Genomic DNA, 22,471 nt, shown 5'->3' with positions numbered 1-22,471 from the left:
AACCTGTTAAAATTTGAAAGGCCTTCCTTGCCCTGTTCTCCATGAGGCACACTTCCTACATTATAATGAAGTTAAGAGAACATTATTCCAGAATTTACAAAGAATCAAAAGATTACTCTGATGAAGTGCAGGTACAAGTACAGCGAGTCAGAAGTCAAGACACAAATCTGCATCAAACTACACCACAGGAACTGCCTATTAAAAAAAAAAAAGGCTGTGCACAGAAAGCTAGCCCTTTGAAGGTCAAACAAGTGTCTGTAACACCTTCAGGACTGTCATGCTTAGGGCTTTAAAGAATAAATTAAAAATACAGTTGGAGTAGGCTTGATTAATTCTTAGCTATGGCAACAAAGATTGTTCAGGGACTACCCACTGGCTTAAGACACTTCACAAAATGTATCATGCCCAGGAGAAAAGCAGGTAGGGAACACCTTCCTGGCTTTAAGCAACTGAATACAGGTATAATTTTCCTGACAAGTTCAGATCTTTGTCAGAAGAAATAGTATTATATCCCACAACATCACCAGGCACATAAAAAGAAAAAGGAAAAAGAATGACCAGAAATGGTACTAGGTGAGGAAGGTGAGGAAGGCAGGCACATGAGACTGTAACAATCCTAGCAGACACCTCTTATACTCTACTGCTTACTCACACCTAGGAGAGTAAGAAACCAGCAGCATACTAAAAGTAAACTAGAAAAGGATTAGTGTCGATGGAAAGTGTCACTAATTCTTGTAATGTCTGATATCTATTTAATGATTCTCTGAGAGGCACCAGAGGCAACAACCTTCAGAGCTGTTTTTTCGATCTGGAAGAGCCAGATGTGAGCACCTTAAGCAAAAGCAACAACAACTTCTCCCCATCTTTCAGCCTGAAAGTCACTTACTAGTGCTATTTATTTCCAAATAACTATAACCACGTAACCTTCAGTCAAGCATTCAGCTGTCTTTAGCCCAAGGACTGAACTGGTGAGGCAACACTGAGTGACCTTGGCTCAGCTTTACTGAGAAAACTGTTGCTGAGCTGTGAGAGAGTCCATGAGCTAAAGCCCTGCAAGATAAGAAGAATAAAAACAGACCAAAGTGTAATTGTTGAGATGGTAATCATTACAAGCCCAAGGACTCAAGTGAAAAGTACTGACATGAAAAAATATAAAACCCTCAGGCAAAAAAAAAAGCAAAAAAGCAGTTCAGCAAGATTGTAGATCAGTCTGTTCCAAGAGGCAGCAGAGCCCAGTGCTGCCCCTCCTGAGTGATAACTGGTCCATCAGCACAGACCCAGCAGGTGCCTCCTCAGCAGCGATGAGCATCCCATGTTCAGCCATGCAGCACATTCCTCTGAGCTCTCCCCTCCATGCAGAGGGCACTAAACACCTGCTGCATCCTCAGGCTGCACCTGCCCTGCCTGCTGCCCCTCTGTGCATGGTGAAACACACTGACACGAGCCATCTGGTGAGGAAGTATTGCATGTAGAAGGAAAAAAAGGCCTGTGCCAGAACACAAAGTCACTGTTCATTTAGACAGAAAGAAACTAATCCTCAGGAATATTTAGGCATTAATTACTTGGGAGTAACAAGACATGCCTACTCATGAAAGAGCCAGAGTCCTCCGAACTTGCACTTGCAAACAAGTGGAAATATTGTGGTTTTCCATAAGGTCCAGTATTCTGCTATTCTTTTGCATGAAAAAATAAGTGAGTGGGAGGTGGAGGAAGACTGGAAAGGGAGAAGGGACTGAAAATTCCTAACTGCAGAAGTTATTCCTAATAACCAAATAGCCAACAAAAGAGCTGCAGCCGAGTTACTTCACAGCAAAGGCTGCTATGGTGTCACTAGACAACACCAAATTTAATTTCCTCCACTGTACAACCTTTCTGCCACATACTTTTAACTTGGGAATAAAACAAAACAAAAACCTAAAAGCCTGAAAACCAACACAACTATCTCTTGACAGAAAAAACCTGTTGTGGAATAACATTACATCAGTAGAACAGAGACCATAGAAGCATTTACCTGAATATCTAAGATAAGGTTCCATTTCACTTCTTCATTTTAGGCTAAAACTCATAGCAGGGAGCTTTTGATAACCAACAGGATAAGAGCCTTGCACAGAAACAAATCAAGATAGACTGATGGTATCTAACATTTTTGAGAGGCTGCCAAACCGAGTGTATGTTTCCTCAAAATTATGAACCACTGTTCTGCACAGGTCTCATCTTTGCAGAACTGGTGGCTCTGGCTCCCACAAGTTCTGATCTGCACTACCTTACTCTTATCTGTAACAGCCTGATCTCTCTGGTGAATATGGCAAGAGCAGGGACTTGGCCTGCCTAGCCAAAGACATAGGATTGGATTGAAGGAGAGCAGTTGAGGAAGATACCAGAGTGCAGAAATGGGGCACTGGTTTAGGCTAAGGGGTTGGTACGGCAGAGGACAGGGGAATGGGCATATGGTTGGAATATATTTGCTGCAGCCTTATGTTCTGTAATTACACTAATCAAAAAGGGGAATGTCCTTAAAATGAACAAGAATAATTTCAAACGAACAATTTCTGACCTAGAAATTCTTCTGCAAATTCCTTAAACACAGCATAAGTAGCAAGTCAAAAAGCAACAACCTGTCTTGAAGACCTGCTTTGAAAGCATTTCATACAATATTAATAGTGCCATTATTTCAGTGATAAGCAAGATAACAGTGCACCAAAAGCAGTTTGCTAAGATCATGTTCCAACAGACATTTATAAATCACTCAGTAATATTCTGTTTAACATTACAGTTGTGCAGAAGGAAATAAATCCATGTTCTTAATTACTCTTTAGATATGGTTATTCAAAGTAACATTAGTCAGATTTCTTTTCAAAAGGGTAAAAGATACTCAAAATGTCCATGCACACATGTATCTATTATATGCCTGTTGTATATATAAGTGATCCCCAAAATTATGATGTGAATTTGCTTGATGCAAGAAATTCCAAAATGGTACCTTAAGCTCTGCAAATACAAATCACGACCAACAGAGGCAGAGCAACCCCAACTCTCTCTGAAGTCAGTCATCAAAACTAATTGGATAAAGTCCAGGTTGTTCCATGGTAGCCACTACCATGGGTTTTTATTTCCTATATTCTCCTTCCTGAAAGTAATCTCCTACCCCTTCCCCTTATCACAGTGCTACTTTTGCTGGTTCTCCCCCTCCTTCCTTCAGAAAAAAATAGAACCTGGTCTAGAGACATGTAATATGGCTGGTGTTAAGCTGTGCTCATGCTGATGGGCACAAAAATTGAACCGAACAAATAATTTTCCTTCAGAAACTGTCGTGTAGAGTAAACATTCCCTGCCATTTCTAAGAAGCTGAAAAGAAACATCCTCTATATTTTACAGGCACAGCTGCTTACCGCTCAACGACATAGAAGTTATCTCCATCATCACCTTGGTCAATCACATGTTCCTGAGGTTTCACCTTCCTCTCAAACATGGCATCAAGGACCTGAGACAGCTGCTCCTGGAAAACAAACAGGAGGGGAAGGGGAAAAGTGAACTATCAGAAAACACACCTTAGCATTACTGCTGGGCAAGGGTGAGTTCGTTTCATTTGGTCTGGATAGTGAACTGGAACATGCACCATGCTTTTGTACATTTTACTGTACAAAAATACAAGTAATACTGATACTACATGTTGATTTCCACTAGCACCTCACTCCTTTCCAGCTTATTAGTATAAGTTTAATAATGCAGACAACCAGACTTCTATCACAGAAGAGCCATTATCTCAAATTTATGTCCAAATGGCTCAATTTTCATAGTATTTCAGTGCCAAAGCACACACATATGTTTGGTATAATCTTCACAGCTTCACTGCAATGGACACACATCAATTCCTGTCGACAGTACGTGTATTTCATTGTATGTATATCTAGAAACTGCACCATGATCTATTAGTCAATTACCTGTACGGTCACCATCTAAGAGCCTCAGTCATGATCAGGAGTATACTGAACAAGACTCTCCATAGACTTATCTCCCCAGGTAGTCTGTGTCTTAGGGAAGCTGCAATTCCAGCCCCAGATGAGACAGGACAGGTACTGATGTGGAGCCCACACAGAAAATGGGATAATGCTGGTCTGCACAGTAGGCTCCAGCTGGATTTCCCTGATCAGCCACAACTAAACTTCCTTTTTTTGCAGGCAGCACAGCCAGGGAAGCTGTGAAAGCCAAGAAAGATGACACCATATAAATGCCTTGCCTTGATGCTGACCTGCTTTACCATCTTTGCAATTCCCAAGCCCATTAACAATATACTTTCGCTGCATTTTCAATGACCAGATGTTCAAAGTTGAAGATGTAGATCACAGCTGAGTTTCTAAAAATACACTGCATGAACATGCAAGCCAGTCTTCATGCTGCTGATACACTTGAAATATTTACTGCGCTCCTGAAGTTGGAAATTTTCATTGCAGTATCTCTAGGCACCACTACACTGAAAATATTCTTTATCTTTTAAATAGAATCCTACCTTCTTGTCTTTAAAAACGGTGTCTGGACTTTTAGATCATATTAACTGTACCTAACAAAAAATTAACTGAATTTAAGATTTCCTTAAAATGCTATTACCTGATCTAGGTTTTTGAAGAGCAGGATATCTTTACATGCTTCCTGCAGTCTGCATCGCTGTTCATCAGTTTTTGGATGAACTACCTTTAAAACAAAGTAGAACAGAACAGTCATGACAACAAAGAAATATGATTACAAACTAAACTTCATCATGAAAAAGCAGAACACAATTAAACTGTCAAAAGTATACAGTCCTTTTCTCTTGTTTGCATAAACAGTATTTATATATATATATAAATATATATATATATATATATATATATATAAACACAATGCAAAACGGAATTAAAGATACATAAGAAAAATATTATGCTGACAATTAACATACTAAAAGTAACAGTCACAAAAGACAAGAAAGAAGAGGATGCCTTTTCCATTCCACTCCCTTCCCTTCTAACACAGCCACAGCCGCAGTCAAAGCTTGAGAGCACATGAAACAGAGGAAGAAGTGAACAGTTTTCTCCCTAAACTCTGGCTGTATTAGTCCCAGTATACTTACTGTTGGCCCATAGGGAGTTTATACCATATATCACACGTATGAGTCTCAGCCCATCCAATAAGAAGTTACTGAAGAAGCGTGGTTTTTTTCTAACAAAATCGCTTAAATAAAAGCTTTGTTGTTTGAGATCTTTTGTTACTTCCTTCCATTTATAAACATCAGGTTAAAGGAATCAATACTCACTGTATCATAAAAATGTTCATATATATATACTTGTTAGGGTCTAATCATGAAAATACATTAAAAAATTAATTACCTGACATGCACCAAACTAACATTTCTTATTTCTGGAATAACAAGAATTCCAAAAACCAGTTCTATCAGTAGGCATTTCTAAAAAGTTATTTTCCAAAGTTAAGCAGGTCTCAGATCCTTGTTTAAAAGAAAATGGAGTACTGAATCATCAGTCAAGAAAATTAAGACTTTTGATGGAATAAATGTGTCCAAGTCTACAAACATTTAGATAACCAGACAGATTCATGGTCTTTTCTTTTTATAGTATATAAAAATTATTTATGAAGTGTATTTATGAAGTATCCCTTCTTTTTTTTAGAGAAATTAAATTAGATTTTCATTGCAGAAGTGTAAGCATCCTTGCGACGGAATGTGGAAAGGAATGCCAGAAGTCCAGTAAAAAAACATTGATTCTCACCAACCATGCTACAAGATTTGGTCACACAAACCCATCTGTAAAGAAATACAGTTACAGTATCTGGATTTGCAATTCCTAGAAATTCCCAGCTTTCAAGAACAAGAGAAAAAACAGGTGGCTGCAGACTTAAAATATTTCAACCAAGCATTTCTCCTACCCAGGCAGAACTGCTCTGACAAGAAAGACAGTAAAAAAGCATGTGAGGAATTTTAAGCACCCATGAAGAAACAGCTGTGGTAAAGCTTAACTAATTCTTCTCAATAGCATCAATGATCTAGCAATTGCCTCAACAAGCCTTTAAGAGAATTAAGAAAGGAAAATAGCCAAAATTTTAAACATGTTAGACTTAAGCACAGCTCTCGAGTCCTTTGAAGTAAAATTGTATTAAAGCTGTAGTGACTAAAAAAGTCCATGAGACAAAGTGGCTCAAAATTTCCAAGCAATGTCACTTTATCAACGTCACCACACCACACTCAGCACAAAAAGCACAAGTGGTAAGAAAAGGCAATGTACATCTGCCTGTCCATCTGTAGAGAGAACCATGCATGGAGTGATTCCCTCACTCTTACCCTTTGTTCTGTATCTTCTTCCTCTTCATCTGGATTGAAAGCTTCAGCACAAACTTGGAAGAAAAAGAGAGAGGAGGTAAGTAAAAAGAAGTAATTACATGAGAACAGCAAACAAATCAGTTTAAATACATTTCTTCTATTTTCCTACAGGAAAAACAAAATCACTTTTCATTTTGTCATAACAGTGTCAGAGGCTCAAATCCTGTCTGTTCTCTGAGCAGGCACAGCATGGCTGTTCTCAGACTCTCATGTAAAAAGTCTGTGACTTAGTAAATAATCTTGCCTAGCAAGTACTCTGAAGCATGGACACAGATTTCCTTTCAGCTGGTATCAAAGCGTAACAATCTCCATTCAGATTCATTTACAAGCATCTTCTCTAAAATGCAGGGGGAAAATACTGCTGCTACACTGCTTTGTTCTTTGCAGAGCAATGCACAGAGCAAAACACTAAAAAAAAAGGAGCACAAGGAAGGATGAGGCACTTGCTCCACCTCAACTCTGATTTGCAAGTGAGTATCTATATTTTGGGAGGTTTTTTCATACAGAGAAATAATGTTTTCACAGAAATCAACCTGGGAAATTAACAATCCACTTCACCATAGTATAGTCTATGAAAAAATAATATTTAGTCACATCCCCCACATGTTCCTCTATCTTACTACATTTTAACCAAATTAACATCAATTGGTGATATAAAACCAACTCCAAAATTTACACACAGTGGGGTTTTTTTTTAAAGGATGAGAACAGTTGTGGAAAACCACACATTATTGTGCTTTGGAACACGGCTCTGCCAAACATATCATTATACCTACAGGATCAACTGGAAGAGAGGCAATAATGCAGAGCTGCTGAAACTTCAAACCGTTTTTGTTCAGTTTTAATTCCTCAGAAAAGGCCTATCTTCAGTTATCTTAACACTTACACTACTACACAGTTTTACAATACTAAATACAGACACTTTAGCTGCCAAAAGCCCATGGTTCTAGCTCAGATTTTCTTATTAATTCATGGATATTTACAGTTCTTGCATGTTGAGGTGCTCTGCACATTCTACCCACCTGTACAGACAGTCAAGGAAAGTGAGTCAGTCCTGTTTTCATCTAGCTGTGTTCTTACTTTAATAAGGGTGGTCTCACTTCTGAGGTTATACATTACTTACAAAAGTTTACAAGGAAACACAGACAAGCATTTTCCCTTGTACTTCATCCAGCATCCTGACAGTAGTGAAGACTTAGCAGAATGCCCAGAAGCCCACTGCAATGACATCTAACTGCTGAATGGACTAAGAAAGCATCAATAAAAATAAGCAGAAAAAAAAATCCAGAAAGTCTAGAATTCAGCAACTTGTAAACAGCTCAAAAATGTACACATGCTTGTTGACCCTGTCACTGTGCACTCAACAGGACTATAAAAATGCAAAACTCTAGCATAATTTACTAGGAAAAATTTGGTTGGCTTTGTGTGTCTTGATTTTTTTATTTGGATTTTTTTTCTCCCTACCTAAAAGATACAAGTCTTTCCTAGGACACTGGATTTTAATTCCTTTTTTTTTCCCTGGAGAGAGTGAGGAGACTCAAATACAACAACAAGCACTCCACTTATCAAACTACAATGTAAAAACACAATCATATAATCATTAGGCATCAGGCATTTATAGAGTAAGTATTGCTCATACAATAAACCCGTTTAACAATACAGAAACAGTGTATTGACAGCGCACCTACCACACACATGCTTTTAGTTTAACAGAACCACCCACACTTAGGGCAGATACTCCACAAAGGATAAACAGCATTCTTCCCCAGCTGAAAAAAAGTATAGTCCACACCAGAGTCCAAAGATGACTGGTTTATGGGAAGGTGGATGCCTACAAAGCTGCAGAACATGGACTGATAGGCTGATCCACTTAATATGCAATACAAAGGTACTTACAAAGAGAACATTATTAGCAATTTGGTGTGAAAGCTTTCCTCCTCCTTCCATTTTACACTAAAGATCAAAGTCTATTGTAAAAGCTTTGGGTTTTCTAATAAGGAACAGTTACTAAGAAGAAAGGCTCCATGGTTTAAACAGTATAGTGAAACTGGAGATAATAAACTCTCTTCCTATTGTACAACCAGTGTATCTTACAAGAAATTTGAGTCCAATTCTCTATTAAGCACAATATTACATACTATAAATGCACTTCTATACCTTTCTGAAAGTAACTGGTGCATAAGCAAATTCAAGATCTATGAATTCAGAGATCGCTGTACCACAAGATCATTCTATCATTCAAATTTTAATATTAAGCTGCAAATTTGATTTTGTTCCCATCTCAGCTGCAGGGAAGCTATTGCTAAAAATGCTTTGTAATTCACGAAATTCTATTCAAGATTTCCTTGGGAAAACAAGTTTTATTTCCAAAGCTAAAACCACAGCATTAAAGCAAAACCTTATCTTAAAACACACATCAATCAAAGCAACACAATCATCTATAACTGCAGTATGAAATGGCTTTGGTTAAGGTTTGTCCATGTAGGTTTCCCCTATTTCATCTTACCCACTAAGGGTGAAAACAGCTCCCAAAGCCCACCAAGGATACAGACTAGGACTTAGTGCCCTTCCCTACATATGGAAATCGCTTCTGTAATGCCCATGAATGGGCACCACAGAAATACAACAAAAATGTGGCAAAATACCACTTCTTCCCATGCTTTCACATAGAATGCCTTCCCATTATACTTTTCATTCTTCAGCCTCCTGCTGGGATTTCTTTTTCCATGGAGAAGAGTAGGCCAGACATTTTGACTTCAATTTTGGACAGCTCTGATTGACAGGACCCTGTTTACTTGCAGGCAGAGCTGTCACACTTAATGTAACATATCTGTTGCGATATGGTTAAAAAGGGGGAGAAACACAAAATTATTATTTTTGATCTCAAGCTTAATTAATATTGTGATATACTGGAAAGCCAACAGAAAGCTTTTCAGACTACTCATAACAACCAACAGTATTTTCCAAGTACTTTAAAACACGACTAAAGAAAAAGCAACATTACATCAAACCCATCCCATGTTTTATGTTGCAATATGTCCAATTTTTCTTTCTACTATTTTTAATTGGTAAATCACTTGGGGAAGTCTGTACAGTTGAACATATTACCTTTGTGTCTGTCTTACCTTCAAAATATTTCATGTTATCTGTACTGCTTTGCTATTCTTCTGGCTGTGAAGGAACCCCATGACTACCCTAAACTCTGCCAATCCCTGTCAGAAATCTAGGGAATTTCAGGACTCCTGAAGGTTATTCATTTGTGCATTACAGTACAGCCAGTCCTAATGAAAAAACATTTGATCTTTCATCTTGACAAAGTGAAAACGTCCTTGGCCCATTATTTGATACGTGACTGAATTCACATATTAACTATTTAAGTGTCCCAACAAAACAGACTCTTGAGGCAAGCTTGTTCTCACAAGATTCTCCTGAAAAGTGTAGTTTTTCAGACTCATTGAAATGGCAGTTGGAAGGGATCTCTCTCTGAATGAAGGTCATCCAGTCCAACCTACCCCTCCAAGGGGAGCTATTTGGAATGCTAGTGTGAGGCTGACCTAGAAACCTCCCAGGGCAAAGATTGCACATCTTTCTGCTAACCTGCTCCACCACCCTCCTGGGGAAGACGTTTTCCTAATGTGCAATTTAAAGTATGGTGTGCAACCTAAAGCTCACCAGTATCGTCATACAATTTGAAGTGACTGCTGAAATCACACCTTGCCTAGGTGAGATTTTCAGCACAACTCTGCCCCTGAGCAAGTGCTGAGCAAGAATTCATAAGTGGAAGTTACACACCAGCGTGACACATCCACAGCTCTATCAGCTCACACCATGCAGACCAAGCTTCCTTCCAAATCCACCCATACATAGTTCAAATAGCTTTGGAACATAAAAAAGTTCTCAATTTTATGAAGCTTTGAGATAAAAAGAAATTCAGGCTTTTATCCTACCATCTACATTTAATCTCTCTTAGCTTCTGCAGCTTCTACAGCTAGTTTAGCTTTCTCTCATGCCACACCTTCTTTGGCTTTCAAGAACATCTGTTAACACTTCTGAAGGCTCAGAAATGATACAGCTCCATCGCTGCTTTGTTATGCAGGTGACAGCATCTGAAAGCAACCAAGATCTCTGTAGCTGCAGCAATGACATCAGTAGTGGATGGGTGAGGGGGAAGCAAGGGGTGGGGAGAGTATGAAAAGCAGTAAGACAAGTTTGCCAGTACAAACACCACCTTTGTTTATGCAAGTTTTAATCGCTCTCAAGATAATATTGTTCTGCAAAATATATGTTTTGTCAAGATCAAAGTCCTTGCACTCTATGCAAATCTGTATGCAAATAACAGTTGAGCATTTAGCTCTGGCAAGTAAATTCAGCCTCCAAGAGAAATGCACACCATCCCTGTCCCTGAAAGATCAGTTTTTTTCAAAACAACAACCAAGAGGCTGAGGCCTGAAGACCTTCAGACACACACAAAAGAAGGAAATTAAAGTTCTATGTTTTATGTAAGGTGAATGCATTACTAATATTTCTGTTGCTACTGAAACAAGTAGCAAATAGATGCCCTGTCATACTCTCTTTTCAATTTTGGATGCCACCTTCTGTACTGCAGAGTGAAATCCTATTCACTCTTCCTTACTTATGAGGATGCATCACCTCCAATTGATTCTATCAGACCCATTAATGAAAATCCACCCAGAGCAGTACATGCAGAACCGCTTTTCCAGTTATCTATTCAGATGAGTAATCTTAAACTATGTTTAAGGCAGTGTTCTTTGCATTTGAGTTTGTCAAAGCTTCAAACATTTTCTAAGTCTGTCTCTCAAGGGACAGATGCATAGCCTCTTCTGGGAGCACTATGCCAGCTGGAAAGGTGACCACTTCCAGTGGCTTGTCATTCTCTCTGACAGCTGAGTTGCACTTCAAAACGATGCAGTCACATGAATTAGGAAGCTTAAACAGCACTTATACATAGGTCTTTGCTGGCACAGCTAAACGTGATTTTCCACACTTGGGAAACAACTTCAAGTTTCCTCTCACTTCTATTGCTGGTTAGCTCAGAACTTTTTGGTTTAAAAATTGCACTTTGTTTCTCAAGTGAAAGATCTCACCATGTCAAAGCAGACGACAGATTCATACCTCGATCCAGCAAGTAGGAAACAGAACCTGCACCCATTTGCACCACCTGAGCCATTTTCACATTTATGACAGGTTGGAAAGAAAAGCAACACTGAAACCCAAAGAACAGTTAACATGTGCAGGAAAATCAGCGGTTTCAGCCTTCAATTCACTAATGAAAGAACTGATCGAAATCAAGGGTAAATTTTCTTGTTAAAACCAACGTTGCTGCATCAGGCCAAAACTCAGATCTTGGGTCTTAAAAGACTGGTCTCCAGATGCAGTACCACCTCCTGACTTCATTCTTAATTGTCATAGAGGCATAACTGGGACATGATTTACAATGACCAGGACTTGAGCAAACAACCCCCCCATCAAACTTTGTCAAACACCAAAGCAGAATATTCAAACATGCAACCACTTGCATGGCCAAATACGTCAAATCAAGTGTAAGATTTTTTTCAGTGGAGAAATATTCGTAAATAATTCATTTCAGAGGGAAAGGAAAAGAATGGATTTTCAGTTCTTTAAACAGCTTCAAGTGTCATTTAAAGTTAAAAGGAAACTAAATCAAGTTGGTTCTTCACAGGCAGAGTTCTTCTGTATTACAGATTAACTACAAAGACACTCAGACACAGTATGGCTGTGCCAAACCAGCTCTGTCCAGTCAGGATTACAGGTTCAGGCACACTCCACTGGTCCCAAAGCCTGCTCAGATTGAAAAGCTGCACAGATCAGGCAGCTTCTTTTGTCAGGCAAAGAAGCCTATGACCACTGATGGAGCTTAAGGCCCTAAAATCCTGCACTGCTGAAATGCTCAGCTGGCTCTACCCAAAGCCTTGCTTACAGCCCCAAGTCAACCTGAAAATGCCCCCCTCTGATATGGACACTACCTATGCCCATTACTTTAACAGAGTAGCAAAACTTAAGTCCCAGGTAGAGCTTGGAGAGGCTCCACTCTAGTTCACAGCTGGATAAACCCTTTTGCCAAGAGAAGTGCATGATGTGTCACAGTGCTTGCTAATCTTGCCTTTAGAAATCTTTGATAACCATTTCCTCACCACTATTATGGACTTTCCAATAGGATTATCTAAATCAGACTTCTCCAGCTTGTTCTCTTTCCATCAAAAGAGAAATGCTATAGTTCCAGCGACAATGGCTTGTGACAAAACTGTAACACCATTGTCACACACTCCTACTTCATACTACTTTTCAGTAGCAAGTTCAGAACAGACTGCACAATCAATTATAAATGCCACCTTTTATGATAATAGGTTTTTTTTCTTCACAGGAAATCCAACTTTACGTGAACAGACATATTTTCTCCCAAGATGCGTAAGTAAAGGCAACATAATAAGCCCTTTAAAATTATGATAATTGGTTGACAGCTATTTCCATATGTGCATTTGTTTTATATATTCTGAATAATGCAGTTTTCAAATATTCTTAGTACATTCATACAGAAAATCTGGTTTTAAGTGTTTCTTTAAAAGGCTTTATCATCAGATGTACAGTAAAACAATTGAGACAATGCCTTACAGCAGAATAACCATTAAATTTTTTTTTTTTCCCTGCTACAGGAAGATTTGGCAAAGTATTTAAAATTACATTTCCCTAGGGGCAAACGAGAACTTTCATGATGAAAGAACTAGAATAATAAACAGAAAGTAAATAATCACAATCTCTTTTAGATTCATATCTTTACACACATATCATGAAAGCATTTCAAGCAGACAATACTTCTTCAACTAGATTTTAAAGACAAGCATAAAGCACTTTTAACAAGATACAATGCATTCCTACTTAATTATTATTCCTAGGTAGGCTTTGTTCAGGGTTGGTTTTTTGTTTTGTTTTGCTTAACTCCTTCTGCAGCCTGCAGGATCTGGCCTGGAAACCATCCCCAGGTTAACTGACTCAGGGACACAGCACCAGACAAACCACGGACGAAAGGCTTCACAGCACCCCGGGAATCTGCTCCAGGGACCTGTCAGGAAAAGACATTCCCTATCAAACTAAGAGGCAACTTGCTGAGGGTCTTACTGAACTGCATCAAAACTTCAGAAGACAATCCTCATCCTGTATATCTTTATTTAAATCTTCCTCCTACTCAGGAGCAATTAAAATAAAAAAACTTGTGCCAGTGTAGGACTAGAGACAGAATTCTCCTAAGCATTTCTCCTACCTCTTTGGCATAACCAAATGAACATGACATTTGCCTTTTTTTTTTTGGCAACTAAACCAACAGCTGTTTATCATTGTATTTGCTTCATGTGGTTGCCTATTTAATTATATCAAGGTGCAACTTTTACTTAATGCCCTTATTATACCAAATGTTATAGCTATAATAATGATTATAATAAATGTTATTATGAGTTACATATAACATGTTATATATATTAGTTACATATAACATGTTATATATATTAGTTACATATAAATGTTATAATGAGTTATGCCAAATGTTTTACCTTATCCTTCCTCTCTGCATGCTCACACATTGGAAGGGTTATACTCTCTCACCTCACTGAAGCCACATGCTGCAGGAGAATGATGATAAACTCATGAGGCTATAATTCCCAGACTGCAGTTTTTGATAATTTGAAAATTTACAATTTCCAGAAGACCTATGACGAAAGCACTCTGGTGATAAAATAGAGCACTCTGCAAGTCTCTCCTGTACAGCTGGAGGAGCCAAGGGACAATATTGCCTGATTTCACAGAACCATCTGCTAACTAAGCCACAACTGGGGCTCCTGCCCTTTGGGCTTCCATGTCTCAATTCACAACAAGAGAGCCCAACATCCCATCAGACACTGGTGTGCTCTGGGACTTGCAGTAAGAGGTAAGTCGGCATGAAAATTAAAACAACAGAAATACTTCCATCATGGTAGAGGACTAAAAGAAAAGAAGGTTTTCCATGTGGCTGATCATTGCAGTAAACAGCTCTGACACAGTAACAACCAAAAGCAAAATATTGCCCTTTTAATCTTAAAACAGTAATTTACAATTTGCTACTTGTGTTTCCAATTCCCTTTACTACATATAAATAGAAATCTAAAATGGTAGCAGGGTATTTTGGAGTTACACATTATTCCATGTCGTGAAGCCTGGGAAATTCAAATGGAGCAGGCTTTATTCTTGCAAGTTAAGAAATCAGAAGACTGAAATGGATAAACATGCTGCTGACCTTGTTCAAGCCTTCTAAGAGAGCCTTACCGATGAGATAGTCATCCATAAAAAAGGTCTCCTGGAAAACATGATGCTACTACTATTTCAGAGCACACAGATTCACAATTGTAGAAGTAAGCCTTCTGCTTTAATGATCTTCTGGTTTAGCCTATCACATAAATCTTAACACATTTCCAAATGTGTTACGTAAGCAAGGCAGATAAAACCAGAAATTCGGCATCAATAATGTTTATGTGCCTGAAACAGTGATACTTTCTCAGTTAAAAACAGCACAGAGAATGTTCATTTTACATTCAGTTTACATCAGAACAGCACAAGTTTCCAGAAATGGCTCAAATATATACCTTCCCCCCCCAAAAAAAGGCACGTAGCTTACAGGCTTTTAGTTGCAAACTGTAGATAGAAGAGAGAATTTAGCTAGGAATAAAACAGGAAAAGTGTTTTTCTAGTATAGAAATAAGAAATTTTCTTTCAGTTTACAGATAAGGCATTTTTTGCTTTTATACTTGCAATTCTGCCATATGAATTGCTAAAACTGCAATAAGTCAACTAATATTTTAAAAGAACCTCCATCATCTTGAGAAAGTGTAGTGAAGCACTCTTTGCCTTAAAATTTCATTTAGCAATGAAGATTACCTGTATCTTTCTGACATCTATCATGACAGAGAACCAAAGGATGTCTAAGTGTTAGAAGGCACTTCTGAAATCAATGGTTCAGCAACCTATCTATGATTTTTAAAGATTTCTAGAGAATGTCCAAATATATTAAAAACCACATTACCCTGAATAGAACAACTAACACCTATTTACCTGTAGCAACAGGGAACAGTAAGAAATTAGCGTGGCTTGACACAAAAGGATTGTGTGCAGAGGAATGATGTGGAAGCCCCCAGGTCCCAGTGCTTGGAAACTACTGCTTCCTTTCCTAGCACACCAGAAAAGCAGGAAATGTGGGAAGTTACTGTCCAACCTCTTGAAGAAAAACCTGGCAGCTCCCCCCATTCCTGTGTGGCTGCTGAGCAATTCCAGTGCTGGTGAGCACCAGCCATGGCAAAGGTGTAATTCTTTCACTTGATGCAAACTCATTCGTTTCCAGCCAGCTCTGGACTTCAGTGTCTCACTGAATAAATGGATTGTCTTTGCAGGAAATACACAGTTGAAGAGGTCTGGCAAAAGACTAATACTGGGTAGGACTTCATCAGTTGGAATCTGTGTGCTTTACTTATGACCAGTTTTGTGTTTTTCCATTAGAGAAGATTAGTGAGCTTAAGAAAATTATGCTCTTTCCTCTCCCAAATTTTGGAGACGTGGGAAAAACACACCAAATCAGGTAAGTGCTTCAGGCAGCCAAGTACCCACACACAAGCCACCTCCCAAAGTCAAGCCCTGATTCAAGTCTCTCTTCAAATGAGAACCCTGTAAAAGTGCTCACAGCAGTTCCTGAGATTGCTTTAGTATTTCCTGTAGTGAGTTTTCATATTGCCATTCTATTCCCTATAGTGAGGTTTTTTGTATTCTTATGAAGTTTTCTGTTATTCTGGGGTACACACAGACTCAGCAAGGTTCTGGTGTTAAAAACAACTGAGTAAAGTTTCTGAAATTACAACTTTTCATATTTAAATCAGGTCTGTTTAAACTTTTCTGTTCTACGTGGACTATTCAATCAATTTCACATTTAAACTGAAGTTACAGCAACCTAAACTTGCATGAGTGTATTAATCAGTACAGGAGCCTAACAACATCTGTGACTTTGTCTGAAACTTTATATTAAAATAGGGATGAAGTGCAGCTTTACATATTCACAAGAAAAATACAAAGCACATCTGACTCTGAGGTCACTCTAAAGATACATCACAGCACCAGGTTTTGCACCAAGTATAAAACTGCCTTTTCTAGCCTGCATTGTCACAGGCAGTTTGAGATTTCCTAAGGTGTGTTTGCTTTCTGTCTCTTGTGCAACAAACCATATTGGAATATTTTCATTTTGGCTTTTATTCCCATGTTAAAAACCATCTTGAGTTCAAACCAAAAGAAAAAAAAAACAACAATTCTTTGTCACACAAAAGAGAAAAATTAAATTCCAACCACCAAAGGGGAATTAAATTTTATTTAAACAATCAGCTAAAAGCTGATGTTTTCAAAAGTATTTATGTATCTAAAGACATGGACCAGCATTTATGTAGGCTTTTTAAAGATCTTTAATGTAAAACAATTAATGGAAGTTAATAACTTCCACCTTTTGCTATCTGAATACTTTTGAAAAACTGATCCATACTGCATTACTTGCTTTAAAATATGCAGAGCTATACTTATGCTCCCACTTAGTAAGGGCTAATTTCAGTTAAAACATTTTACTTTGGACAACTTCTAATTTTTATGTGACACTCTAGCCATGAACTATTATTAAGAAAGAAAAAAAAAATTTAAAACATTAAATATTAATTAATTCCACTCCACTGTAGCACTTATGTGCATTAAGCAGACTGGATCAGATTTCTTCTGACCACGTATTGCACTGACTTAAATTTTAAGTAAGGATGCTCACAGTGCTGTATTTCTCTTTATGTCATTAAAAAAACCCTGCAGAATTGTTCACAACACTGTGAAATCCAACTAACTGTGAAGTCATGACTATTAATTTCCAAAAATAAGCTTTTTATTATTCACTGAATGTCAATCACATGCCAGGAATTTTTAAATAAGTCCCAATATTGCAAACAGAGAAAACAAGCTTTTTTTGTTTAACGAATAATGATTCAGACACTTTCTTACAGGAGAGCACCCACACAATTTATCACCACTTTCATCTGTCATCCCACATGCTTGGCTTTTGCTCATATCAACATTTTTTAAAATGAATTATTTTCACTCTAGTTATGATATCAGTTTTGCTATCATTAGGGCTAGCAAAAAATCATAGAAGCTTCAGGTTGTTGATACAGGAAAACTGTGCCATTTGTAAAAATGTGAATTTTTGAACTCTTAAGTCTCTTATCATTTATCACCTGCCTAAAAATCTTTCAGCAGAAGTTATTATGCCATCAGTTTTGTAAGATGATGAATAATCAATACAGAAATTCATTAAATAGCTTCAAGAGAAGAAACCAGATCCTGACTTTCAAGTCAACCTAATAATCAGATAATAATCAGATAAATATACAGCAAAGAGAACAGCACAGAGAAAGCCCATCATCACTCTCCATCTTCCTCCCTTGATTATTTCAAGTGATGAGATTTTTATCACTGAAGTAGTAGATAGTATTCTGCAAGAGCAAATACTCAAAACAACCTCCCAAGAGAAGTGTTGCCTCTTGCTTCATTGCTGCTACTTAGATGTCCTAATTTAACAGGGTTCCAAAACAGTATTTTTTACCAAATACTAACATGCTGTGTGGCAATAATTAACAGAAAAGTTTTATAAGAAAATGACTTTTGTTAAAGCTCCTAAAAGAAATTTACTATGTGTAATAATATCATATCCTGACATCTCATCTTGCCAGGGTGTGAAGAAAATGCTGTATCGCACTGAAAGCACAGAGGAATATCAGACTTTAGCAACATATGTACGTTATGAGATGACTGCTCATCTTTGGCAGGAGCCAGACTAATGAAGAGTTCAAGGTAAAGAATCCCCACCATTGTCAAAATAGAGAAGAACCAGTGAGTTGGAAGAATCAACAGTTCAAGGCCTTTTACGGAAGCTTATGTGATGAGGAAAGAAAAAGCCAGAAACTGACAGGGAATATTGATTTACACATTATTCAAAACACAAAATTACTCAAATACAAAAAAAAAAACCCAAAAAAACTCCACAACACCAAACCATAGTGTCACATCAGATTGTTAGAGGCAAGAGAAATATCCAGAGTACTGATTCTGAATCCAGCATCTGCTGGGGACACTGACAGTTGGCGACTGTCAGGGTCCCACACAATGCTAAGGTTTGTTCCACAGAGGAAAACAGGATTCAGTAACATTTAAACAAAATTAACCTCTACATACAAAACCTTTATTCAGCAACCCCATCTTAGGGGAAGGTTTAGCACCCAGCTCCAGGAACAGATGTGATCCTTCTCACTCCACTCTGTCTCTGCTGAAAGCTGCCCCACCAAAGGGACCAAATGAGGCAAGTCTTGTTCATCTGATTATTTTCTATATTAACATGAAAACAGGCACAGACCCTGACAGTCATGTTACTATTAAGGAAATAACTATCATATATTGCTTCCCTAGATTATATAGGTCAATTTTCTGCTTATAGCTGTTGAGTGTGAAAACTGTAATCTCATCCCACTGGGGCCAAAGAAAGGCTCATGAGGGAGTACAGGCAAAGGCAAAAGAAATATATTATACCAGTCACTCAGATAAACAGAAATAATTGGAGAAAAAAGCTTAAAACCTTCTGCGACATATGTATGGTACGGGTTTCATTTTGTCAGATTTTCCTATCCCAAGAAGAAATCAGCAAGTCTGCTGGAGAGTGGGTGTTCTGTGGAATGAATCAAAGGTGTCTAGAAATGGCAATACAGAAATCTATCAAATAACTTAACTTTTCTGAAATATGCTAAAACTAAAAGAGGAGAAACTATGCACAAGTGAGACTCTAGTGGGCGTCACACTCTTCATTCCAAAAACACAATTACCTTTTCATTCATATCCTGCCAGGAGCAAAATTCTCCTCAGTGTTACATACCAGCTGTTATAATGGGACAAATATCAATGCTCTCTTCCTCTAGTTTTGAAACAGCTTTCATATAATCGAGAAAGGAGGTATCACTGATTTCTCACTCCCTGCGCCGTGTAGTCAGTCCTCAACCAAGGGCAGAGATACAGGCATGCTCTGCAGCCTTTCATTACAGAAAATTAAGTGACTAACATAATTAAGTTTGTCAGGAGCCGCTATGCTTGGAGGAAAATCAAGGCACATAATGAAGCAAGTATGAATTTCAACCCAGTCCAGTTCTTGGGAGGAAGGAATTTATAAGGGTTTCAGGCCATTCAATCCAAGCCTGGGCAAAGGGAGTTAGTCAGCAATCCATGTAACACAGGTTACACTGGCAGAAGGCTCAGACTTTGCTAACTCACTTAGAGCCGCAGCAAGACAACAGCTCTACTGGATAATTAGCACTGAAATTGCACCACAGCCTATGGCACCCTAGAGCTACGAGGTTTCCAAATTAGTGAGGTGGTTTTTTTCCATTTTAGTTCCTACAACAGATATAGCTTATGATTTTACAAACAGATCATTTTAATGAAATCAGCTACCAGCTCAGATACAAATTAGAGCTGACCAACTGTTTGTGTGCACACCATGGATCTCAACAAGTTACATGGCCAAACATGCCACACACAAGCCAGCTATTCACTAGATTAATTTCTAGGATAACATCAAGCTCTCATTTTTCCTTCTCCCTCCAAGCATTCCATGGAAAAGGCTGTTTCTCTTCATGAGAACACTACTTTACCACTCTGCACTTCTATAAATAATTACATGAACATGATTAGATAAGTCCCCCTTTTCCAGGATGACCCTCCTGCACAGTCCATTTTGAGTAAGTTTTAAAGAACAACAGCTAAATATTTACAACATTGGCAGTATTTGCCAAAACAGTTTATATGTTTCATAACTAGAAATAAACACCTAAATGAAAATTCAGTAATCATTAGAACAGATTTATTCTATGGGTTTATAGATCTCTAAAATTTGCAATAGTGCACCAAGGGAATCATGATCATCCTGTTATCTGCAGGCAACTAATCACAACAGACCAGCAGAAAACACTCCAAGTTTAATATTATGAATTAATAAAGCAACTTAAAAGAGATTCTCTAACTGCTATGTGTAAGAGAGCATAATAAACACTTGTTAGCCTCCAAGAACATATCTCTAGTTGAATGTTTTACCAGAACAATTATTAGCCTGTCCTAAACTGTGTGTATAACATAGACAATTACTTTATCAACTTTTCCTTTAATTAAAACCTAGTGAACAATGAGGACAATGCTGTAATTCCCTAGGCAGCCAAATATTTAAAGAGAAAATTCTTGCTTGACTTTTTCTTCAATACATCCCATGTTACCTTTTTAATTCTCTGTAAATCTGCAATTTTGTGCATGTAAATGTTGATAGCAAGCAACTGAGCTCTGCTCTTCATTCCCCTTACAAACACACACTGCACTGGAAATACAGAAATACTGGTTGGACTGACAAGGTTCAACATGGACTAGCCGAAAGCTCTTCTGAAGAGAAGAGCAGAAAAGAATACACTAAATGCAATTACAAAAAGAATTACATGCCAGCTTTTCTTCTCCATGGTTTGTTCTGCTTTACTTCATTAGTTAAATCCAGAAACATTTAGCTACTAGGCTGAGTAATCTGTAAGGCAACATTGGTTTAGTGTTTGCTGTTATTTGTTGGTTTATAAAGACAAAAGCTATCTTACAAAAATTGCAGAATGAAAACTTGCTTAAAACCTAATGCATCTAACACACAAGTCAAACCAAATTCAGAGCACAAACCCAGGAAATCAGTCAGTCATTTTATGCGAGGGACTGTAAAATGTGGTTGCCTATGATGGCAGGGGGCTGAGTTTGGTAACCCAGCAGAGCCCAGGCAGTCTCATTCCTGTGTAGGTTTTGACAGACACAGCAGGTACAGAGTGAAAAAAACCACCCCACCAAACCCCCCCCCTCCCCAAACCAGCAGTTTCTCTACTTTTCCTGCCAAGAGAAGGAAAACTGCATCTCTTTGTATACACTTGGATGCTGTTTGCATTGCCTGTGCATTTTAACAAATCCCACACTGATCATGACCTATACAGTGTATACAGAGAGAAACCGGACATTTTTTTTTGTGGAAAGTATTTAACACACAGAAGTAATATACACATATTCTATTATTGTTTGTCTCCATGATAATTCTAATATGAACTGTAAACCCTGAATTATTTTAGCTCTTCCTGAAGCAGGAGCATTATTAAGCAACTAAACAGTCCTCCTTAATCTAATTGCACAACTTAGCAATTCAATTTTACATTTGCCTTTTAGTTGTTCACATTAACCTTTAGACTCTCTAAATGACAGAACCTGTTTTTTAACTAAGAGCAACTCAGTGCTGTGTGAGCACCAACAGTGCATTTCAGTATTGCAAAGTCAAAAAGATTACAAATGCTTTCTGATTAAGGCTCAATTTTTTAACTTTGGGAATAACTCAGCCGTTATATAAATTTAAATCTGAGATGTATTCACTCCTCATTTCTAAGATTTTTCTCCATCAGTAGGTTCCAAGATGGATTAGTTTAATTAGCAGAGAAACTGAAGTGTCTTGGGCCTCTCCAAATTAAGATACTATACAATATATGACTTTCAATATTTACTATCAGAGTATCAAACTCCATCATTCAAGATACAATTTTTTCCTGCCTAGATTTCTCATGTAATCATATCTCAAAATGACCAGCACTGTCAATTTTTAGGAGTTATGAAATTCTCATACTCAGTTATTTGTTTGTAGTGGCATAAATACACAATCATACCCTTAATCATATCCAAGCAACCAGTACAAAAGCAAATGAACTGCATGAGTATAAGGACATTTTGCACATAAACATGTATTTATCTTACATTTATTTATATACCACATATATATATTATCAATATATATTGCCCCACCATACTAACATACTCAAAAACATGTCAGATCATCTACACAAATTACAAACTGAGTAGACTTGAACTCAAAACTAGAGAGAAAACACTGAATACACTGGCATTTTCATAAAGATATTTGTCAAATCAGAACCA

The 22,471-nt window shown here is 37.8% G+C and overlaps 1 protein-coding gene across 1 annotated transcript in view; it reads right to left on the bottom strand.

Annotated features, from left to right (window-relative positions):
* Window positions 1-22,471, bottom strand: part of PRKAR2A (protein kinase cAMP-dependent type II regulatory subunit alpha) — a 60,352-nt gene that overhangs the window by 13,168 nt on the left and 24,713 nt on the right. Inside the window, exons 3-5 of the mRNA XM_082288892.1 lie at window positions 6,326-6,378; window positions 4,606-4,689; window positions 3,390-3,496 (exon numbers count right to left, since the gene is read on the bottom strand). Coding sequence (XP_082145018.1) covers window positions 3,390-3,496; window positions 4,606-4,689; window positions 6,326-6,378 — 244 coding nt within the window. The remainder of the gene's footprint in view (window positions 1-3,389; window positions 3,497-4,605; window positions 4,690-6,325; window positions 6,379-22,471) is intronic.

The sequence above is a fragment of the Coloeus monedula genome, assembly GCF_965178545.1.
Source record: "Coloeus monedula genome assembly, chromosome: 11".
Classification (NCBI taxonomy): Eukaryota; Metazoa; Chordata; class Aves; order Passeriformes; family Corvidae; genus Coloeus; species Coloeus monedula.
The sequence above is the reverse complement of the archived record's forward strand: the minus strand, read 5'-3'. Positions and strand labels throughout refer to the sequence as shown.